This window comes from Curcuma longa, unplaced genomic scaffold (assembly GCF_044706935.1).
Source record: "Curcuma longa cultivar G26 ecotype Majalengka, Jawa Barat unplaced genomic scaffold, ITB_CL_G26_1.1 contig_21711, whole genome shotgun sequence".
Taxonomy (NCBI): domain Eukaryota; kingdom Viridiplantae; phylum Streptophyta; class Magnoliopsida; order Zingiberales; family Zingiberaceae; genus Curcuma; species Curcuma longa.
Genome location: NW_027431723.1, coordinates 95,835 through 104,286, shown reverse-complemented (window position 1 = coordinate 104,286; position 8,452 = coordinate 95,835). Strand labels below are relative to the sequence as shown.

The following is an 8,452-nucleotide window of genomic DNA, read 5'->3' as shown; positions in this document are numbered from 1 at the left end:
CTTATGATTCTGAAAATTATTAAATTTGAATGAAAAACAATTATAACCGGTGATTTTTTTTAAAGAAATCTTATAATTGATAAATTTAGCAAGTGAATTTTATCAGGTGAATTGTTAAAGTTTTTTTTTTATAAAAAGGTTTAACAGGTGATTTTTTTTTTAAAAAAATTTGGAACCCTTTGAAAAAAAATTTCGTTATTATCCTGCTTACCCTAACCCCTGCTCTCCTCTTCAATTTCCCGAGTTGAAAAGGTTCCGCCGCTTCCTTCCGCAGTTGAGATCGCAGCGCAGCCATCGCCGGTCGCTAGGATCCCTCAAGTTCAAGTTCTTCGGCGCTCGTTTCCCCCGGCGAGTCTCTCTCGGCCAAACCGAAGCCTCTCCTCTTCCTCCTTCCCATCTCCGAGCCGAAGCCACTGACTGCCGCCGTCGGCCTCTACTTCCTGAGTCCGCAAACTCTCGTCAGCAGCCGTATACGAACTGGAAACCCGACCTTCCTTCCTAAGCGCCGCTTTCCGTCGTGGCCGGTGATTCTCTAGGCCCCAACCGAGGCCCCCAGGTCAGCGAGCCGCTGCCTCCACCGCCGGTCCCTCAACCACTCGCTGTGATTTTCCCCCGTGGAACCAGTGAGTGTGCCGCCTCCGCCGCCACCGGCTTGTCTTTCGCTGGTTCCAGTCCGATCACCCCGAAGGAGAAGAAGAAGACAAGGTATCAAGAAGCCGATACTTCAATTAAATGATATTTCTTTTATGTTCACACTGGGATTACCTTGCAAATTAAAATGTAATTGGAAGGGGGTTGTTTTAAAATTAAAATGGTTGTTCTACGTTACTCTCCTGTTGATACCTGTCCTTACATTTGCTGTTCCCGGTTTGATGTGGTTTTATGGTTTCTATATTTTTCAGTATTGGATGTTTTCTGAAACATTATTTTGGTATTCTTGTAATCATGAACATGCATGCATGGATATGAAGTAGTTTTGCTAATTTCCTGATTGTCTTGAAAATGGTATCTTTGTGGTTGATTCTAGTTTCCTGTTATACTGTCACTAGGTGGATCCTTCCGTACGTGGGAATTATATCTCCGGGGCGTGATATAAAATTAGGGTTTAAACCCTAAACCACACCCAATTTCACTTTTTCACACAGCGTTGCTTGCAGTTGGTCGTCACCATCCAGGACAGAGGAGATGGCGGATGTGGTTCAGTATCGGATGGAGCGGATGGCTGATGAGCTCGACGACCTCGAGCGTCGAGGCCTCTTCTCTGGTGAAGAGATTGCTGAAATTGTTCGCCGCCGCAGGGACTTTGAGTATCGTCTCAAGCGCCGCTCCCCATTGAAGCAGGACTTTATAGCATACATTGAGTACGAGAAGCAGCTCGACACCCTCCGCAGCCTCCGAAAGCGTGCCATTATCGGCAAGCTCGCTGACAAGGGTATTGGCAAAAAGAACAAGAAGAAGAAATCAAAGATATGGAAGAGGTCCTTATCTGACATTGCGGGGGTTCTAAGGATATTGGATATATACCGGATGGCCACGATGAGGTACAGGGGTGATTTGGATCTCTGGTTCAAATACCTCGAGTTTTGCAGAGACAAAAAACATGGACGGATGAAGCAGGTACAAAGACGAAGTATTTTGAGTTTGTAGTCCCTCTTCTTTGTTTTTTGTCTTTGAATTTGTTTGGTTATGAGAGAATGATGCTTAAGTTGCATTCCTAGTCTGCATCAAAAAGTCTTTGATATAAGTTGCTGGAACGTTAATGAGTTATGGTAATCCGCTTTTTGAACTATATATTTTTATTAATTTATAGTTTAGAATGATTCTGGTTGTTTTCCTGTGAGAAAATCTACTATATTTTTCAGAATTAAAAGGAAAGCTTGATTATTTAGACAAGCCCCTTGTTGGTTTTTTCTTCCTATTAAGCAAACTAATCTCAATTTTGTGTTCCTTGGTTGTTGATCTGCCAACTTGTTTTGAACTTAAATGAAGAAAATACTCTATTTTGTCTTATTTTATCTGGAAATAATATATTTGGCTATTAGACATGCCCTCCAAGTAATACTCTCTCATTGTGGATCAATAGACATAAGGTTCGTATAATAATTGGCAATTTGCATCGTATTAATAATCTGGATATTTACAGGTCCTAGCACAGGCAATTAGATACCATCCGAAGGTTCCTGGACTTTGGATCTATGCTGCAGCATGGGAGTTTGATCAAAATTTGAATGTTGCAGCTGCTCGTGCTCTCATGCAGAATGGTCTCAGGACTTGTCCTGATTCAGAAGATCTATGGCTGGAATATCTTCGAATGGAGCTAACTTATCTCAACAAATTGATAGCTCGAAAAGTTGCTCTAGGAGATGTTAAATTGTTGCAGCATAGCAACAATGATTCTGATCAGTGGGAAGAAGAAAACAAGGATCTTTTAATACCATTTATTGAAGAACAAGCATCAGATGTGCATGAAGGTGCTTTGGAGAAAAGAGAAGAACTTTTCTTGCAGCAAGGTGCTTTGGTTCTTCAAACCATATACCATGGAGCCATTGAGGCTATACCGTTAAGTATGACCTTAAGACAGAAATTTGTGGAGATATTTGATGCTGCGAATATCACACATTGTGACAAATTGAAAGTTGAAGTGTTGGAACATCTTAAGAAAGATTTCTTACATAATGAGGATTACTGGGACTGGTTTGCTCAATTGCAAGTTGGTTATATTTCAGATCTGAATAATTCTGAAAGTTCAAAACTTCTGACCAAATTGGACAGAGCTATTCAGGTAAGTGGTACTTTGAATTCCTTTACTATTTTAGCATAATTGCATTGATGATGAAAATTTCACGAAGTGAGCAAGTAGCTTCTTTGCATGCCATTAAAAGTTATTCTGGTGTTCTGATGGTAATTATTTTTGTAACTAGTGGTGAATTGTCTTGAATTTCAATTATATGAAATGTTTTGAACTATAGATTTACATTGGATGAATTAATTGTTTTTATTTATTCTCTATAATTGATCATATTTGTTTACTTCATAGGGCACAGTCTTAATTATATTTGTTTGCGCATCTGTACTTTAGGTGTATGAGGAGGCTTTAAGTATCTTGCCAACAGCCAAGATGTTTTCTCTCTATGCTAAATTTTGGTCGAATATGGTTACCTCTGATGGAGAAAACTCAATTTCTGCTCCGAATAATACGTTTGTTGACGATCAAGATGCCATTTCATCCATTCTTAAGGTTTATGAAAGGGCTGAATCTAGTGGATGCTTAAGTGAGGATCTTGCCTGTCAATATGTGACATTTTACTTGCAATCCGGGAGATTAAATGAAGCAAAGAATCTCGCAAAGAAACTTTGCACTGGTAAACTTGCAGAGGCAACTAACTTATGGATTCTGAGAAGTTCCATTGAGATCAAATGTTTGACAAATAAATCACTTTCAATCAGCAAGGAAGATCTGCATGCTATCTTCAATCTCCTTAAAGATGTGCTGAATAGATTGCCCATTTCCAAGACTGAGAATCTGTGGCTTATGGTATGTTACATATGCTTCTCTCAATTTGGATGGGTGAAAGTTATGCCCCTTTAAGGAAATCATTTTATCTCCTATGCTTGACAAAGCAGAATATATTATTTGGCAACCTCTGCTTATTTTTTATGGCTAAATTAACTAAAATGCTTAGGGATCATGTTTTTCTTGTTTCCTTGGTCAGGGATCAAGTTGACCTCATGTTAATATCTATCCTTGTACTTATACTGGTCCTTTTGATCCAAATCAGGCACCACCTAGTCTGAGCCTCAGCACTTTCAAATTGCAAAATCAATTTTGCAATGGAGAAGCTAGGTTCACTTATCCAGACACTCAAATACATGTTTTCATCTGTCCACTTCTCCAAACGCTCAAATACATGCTTTTAGTATTGCACAGATTTTTAGCATTTTGTCTTGTCACATTTATTTTTTCAAAATATGACTGTCATTTTTTCTCAAGTAGAGGTTGATTAATGTCAATAGAATCTGGAATAATATTGCTGAGTATTTATTTGATGATTTAAACTGCTTGAAATTTTTTTGAGATGCTGTTAACTGGATTTAGTATACTTTTAGATATATATAATTGTTTGATTTTCTGTTGAAGGTATTGAAATTTTTTTCAAACTACAAAGAATATTTCCAAAAGCTGTTGATGATCTTGGAGATAGCATTAGGCAAAGCTGGCAGTAGTTATTCTGGAACTTCGGTTGCCTCTGCTGTCCTGAATTTGGTTTTTCAAAGAGAGGGTATTCAGCAAACAAGGGGCATGTATAAAAGGTATGCTTGAAGTTTTCTTGCAGTGGTGTTTTGCTGTTATATACTTGGTTTATCATCATTTGCTGCCTTCACCTAAAATTGCTTTTGTTAAGTTTCTCATGCTTAGCTCTTCTAGGTTTCTTTTTCCATTTCATTCAAGAAATAGTTCCTAGTTTCTTCTTCACTATGAATATTAGTCACCTGATGATGACTAATATCTGGACAAACAATTGAGACAGATAATAGGCCAGATCCCCTACAACACTGGGGTGTGTTCCATTGATAGAAATTTTTATTTGTTTTCTCTTTCTACTTTTCATTATTGAAAGAATTTTTTTAAGAATGCACACTAAAAATTTAAAAATGTTTTCAGAAGTTTTTTGACCTTTTCATTTATCAAAATTTAGTTCTTTGGAAGGAAAATGGTGACCACAAACAAACAAAAAAAAACTTGCTCTAAAAATTGTTGGTGATCAAACGTAGAGGATGATCGGATGAGTGAGTTACAAGGGAGGGGAGGGTGAATAGCAATATTACTTACCAATGAACTTTTTCTACCCTTGCTATGATGCTAGTAAGGTCGCACAAGATGATTATTAGTGGAATAAAACATATAAAGAATGCAAGTATACCACAACACTAACAGAAACATTTAATGTTGTTTGAAACCCTCATTTATACTCCATGGCCTGTGACTCATGGTGAGTCACTCCTAAAAACCCACTATGTTTCTCTTTCGCAGTGAACTACCTATGGAAAAACCTGTTACGATACAATGAGTATGAAGAGCAAGGATAAGGATTACAATGAAGAGGCTCTATAAGATCTAACCAATCTCTATTTCGCTAACCAAAAGTCATCCACCTTGTTCCCCGTTCCCCTTTTATAGCCTTTATTGTTCTTTAATCTTCACTTATTGTTCAACTGATCCGTCACCAATCATTTGGCTAGATTCACTATCAGTCAGTTGGACTTTAACCCAAGTTTGCCAATGACTACCTAAGTCGATCGGATTCCACTATCAGTCGTATAGTCTATTGTTGCCCTTAGGTGCTATAGCTGTTGCATTGTAGTTTTATTTGATTAATGACTTCTTTTGGCTTTCCTGCTGTAGCATCAGTATCCTATAAGCTTAGGCCCAAGCATAATTAGCTTGTTTGCTGATTGTTCAGCTTGAGTTGATTCCATAGTCGATTCAGCTCTCCATTCAGTTCCAATCGACTAAAACCTGAAAGTATCAAAATGGATTATTGTGTCCGTGAATTGAAATGATGTTAGCTTCTTTTTGGTTTTGTTTTTGAGTATTTACATTGCAAGTGTCATAAGTTTTTTTTTTTTGAGTGGTTAATTATAAAAATATATCCCAAGTTATTATCGAATCCTTTCTGTTCTTTCAGGTGTTCTAAATCTATCCTATAGTATTGAATATTCCTGCCATATTTTTCATCTCCTTTGTTTTCTTCATCCCACCTGTAGCCACATCTGGTGCAATGCAAGCAGCAGGAATGGCAGTAGTGCCTCAGCTGCAGTTTGTTGTAATTTCTACAACCACCAAACTCAATGTTGGTGGAATCCCGCCACAGGAAATGCTACTGGCTGCTGCTGCTGCCATATCAATCATTACCTTTAGCATCTGTTTCTTCTAGTGGCTCACACCTGACCCCCCAAGATCAAAGGCACTGGGTGGTCAAATTTAATTCATATAGTAACTTATTGTTGTATGAACTAGGAACTAGCTGAAGTCAGGCCATTTGATAATGTTAATGTTTCTTACCTTTCCTCTTTTTTTTTTTTTTTTTATTTTGTTCATTATGCTGCTCTTTCTAGCTTACATCTTAACATATCTCCATTTACTTGTGGCTGCAGACTTTTATCTTTACCCCATCCAAGTGTTAAAATCTTCAGACATTGTATCGAACTAGAGTCAAACCTTGGTTTCATTGGTGATAAATTTGCCATTACATGTGCTAGAAATCTGTACAATTCGGCTTTAGACATGTACCCTGAGAACATGGAATTGTGGAGAGAGTACTACCTGATGGAAAAGAAGGTAATGATTTGGGCACTACTTTTGTTTTGGGTTAATGTATTTGACTTGTTTTATTGTTTTTCATAATTTTGATTCATTGTTTTGTTCCTCTTTCTCTTTACAGGCTGGGACATCTGAATCTGCAAATGCTGTCTATTGGCGAGCTAAAAAAATCTTGAAGGACACTATGTTGCTTGTTGGTACTGACTTGTAATCTTCTTTAGTTCCATATTTGTGTCAGTTGATTTCACTCTGAATTCCGATTATAACTGAGAGGAACTACTTGACAGTTCAACTATGTGAGTTTTGTGTTCCCACTTTCAGGGTATATTAGATTAAAAGTGGTTGGTGTTTTATTAATATTCTTTTGTGTTTTAGTTTGTATATTGATTGATATGATTTGTTCCAAATACAAATGTTCTTAGTGACTTTTATTCGTAGAACTGAAAAGCATACATGGAATTGGAATGAAATATGCCAATAGAAATGAATGGCACAGGCTTTTCTGTGCCTGTTGTTCTGTATAAAGATATCAGGAAGTGCACTATTAAGTTCTGAAATCGAATGTTTTTGCCATTTATATGTTTCATTCAAGTTTTTTTAGTTTTTCTTGCATATTTGTTCCTTGTCTTGAATTTATAATGAACTCTAGTCTTGTTTGTGTAACCATTTATCATTTAGTGCCGTTCTCCCTATTTCCATGCTGCACTTCTGCATTCTCTCCATATGGTGGCGCATCACGAACTTAGTATATCTTGATACAAGTCTAACTATTATTGGGCTACACTTGCTGTCTTACACATTCTTGCCCCATTTATTTATTTGTATTAATTTTTTTGATAATTTTTCTGGGTTTTGTTTAACTAATCCTGCACGATTCTTGCCTCATTTATGTGATTAGGCAAGGTGGTGTAGCTTCGACTGGAGCAATTGATGAGTTTCTATCGAGAGGTGTCAAGTTACTTTTCTTAGACTAAAGGTCCAAAAGATGTTCATGTGTCATAGAAAACTCTAATTGGGAATGTAATAATTTGTTACTAAAAGATTTGCAATAACAATTTTGTTACTAGAAGGGGTCTTGAGTAAAGTTGTTGTGTGATAAAGTTGGATTTGTGTTTTATTCTCCTCATTAATTGTTGTCACTACTAAGCATATTTGATCCACGCTTTTCTTTGGGTTGGCTCCTCATTTGAGATGCTAGTCATTTCTACATGTCCTTTAACTGTCGTGCTTTTCTTTTCCTTTAATTTGGTATAGTTATTCTTAAATCTTCTTGTATTTTTCTTCCTTTGTTTTTTCGCCATATGGCAATTTGTGTTGCTTTATTTTTAATTGTGTTTAATGAAAAGGAGTGATGGTGATTATAATGATGATAAAGTGTCATCTTTGGTCGCAAATGTTATTCTTATCTAACCTTTCATCAATATCTTTTCCTTTATGGAACTCTATCGTAAGTAGGTCTTCATTTGTGTCCTCCAATTAAGTAAAATATCTTACATATCAAATATAGGTAGACAAAAGTATCCTTATTGAGTGTTGGTTATTGCTCTTGAATGTTATTTTAAATGCTGGAGCACTCACTCTAATCCCAATTGTTACAATGTTGATAGGAATGTTGATAAGTTGACTAGAAGAGGGTGAATGTTATGTCAATTGTCAAACATTAAAAAAGAAAAATTGTTTAGACATCGGCTCTTTCTTGCTTGCCTTAACCATGGTATGTTAATTTTTGGCAATGTGCTTTAAGTTTAATATTTATATTTGATGATTTGCATTGAGTTTTTTTGTTGTATTCATTTGTCAAAAGATTAAAAATTTAATTAATAATGATAAAATAAAATAAAATTTATTTAAATATAGATGAAAATATGATTGTGGATAAAATCTAATAATGTAGGAGTAGTATAAAAGTTTGATGATGATGATGATTTGCTGACTATACAAGGGTTATCATAAGATTATGAAAATTGATGTGATTAAATTTCAATGATAAATTTCATGGATTAAATGTAAGTGTGTACTCGGTGAAAATTTAAGAATATAAAGAAAAGCAATAATGCTAGCATATTCACATCTTGATCATATTCCTAGACCTATGTAAATATTCTACTAATAATTGTCCCTTTAAGGATA

General features: G+C 36.1%; 1 protein-coding gene across 1 annotated transcript; it reads left to right on the top strand.

The window, feature by feature from the left end:
• Positions 1-256: 256 nt before the first annotated feature.
• LOC141817730 (uncharacterized) lies at positions 257-6,747 on the top strand. The gene is made up of 7 exons (XM_074705366.1): positions 257-705; positions 1,050-1,617; positions 2,144-2,782; positions 3,080-3,535; positions 4,139-4,311; positions 6,157-6,340; positions 6,444-6,747. The coding sequence occupies exons 2-7, from the start codon at positions 1,186-1,188 to the stop codon at positions 6,531-6,533; spliced, it is 1,974 nt and encodes a 657-aa protein (XP_074561467.1). The 5' UTR covers positions 257-705; positions 1,050-1,185; the 3' UTR covers positions 6,534-6,747.
• The last annotated feature ends 1,705 nt before the right edge of the window (positions 6,748-8,452 follow it).

Excerpts from the sequence above, each read along its gene's own strand:
- LOC141817730 (XM_074705366.1), top strand. The coding sequence starts at position 1,186 with ATGGCGGATGTGGTTCAGTATCGGATGGAGCGGATGGCTGATGAGCTC. Across the intron at positions 2,783-3,079 it reads AATTGGACAGAGCTATTCAG|GTGTATGAGGAGGCTTTAAG; the intron begins GTAAGTGGTACT and ends TCTGTACTTTAG. Across the intron at positions 6,341-6,443 it reads ACTACCTGATGGAAAAGAAG|GCTGGGACATCTGAATCTGC; the intron begins GTAATGATTTGG and ends TTCTCTTTACAG.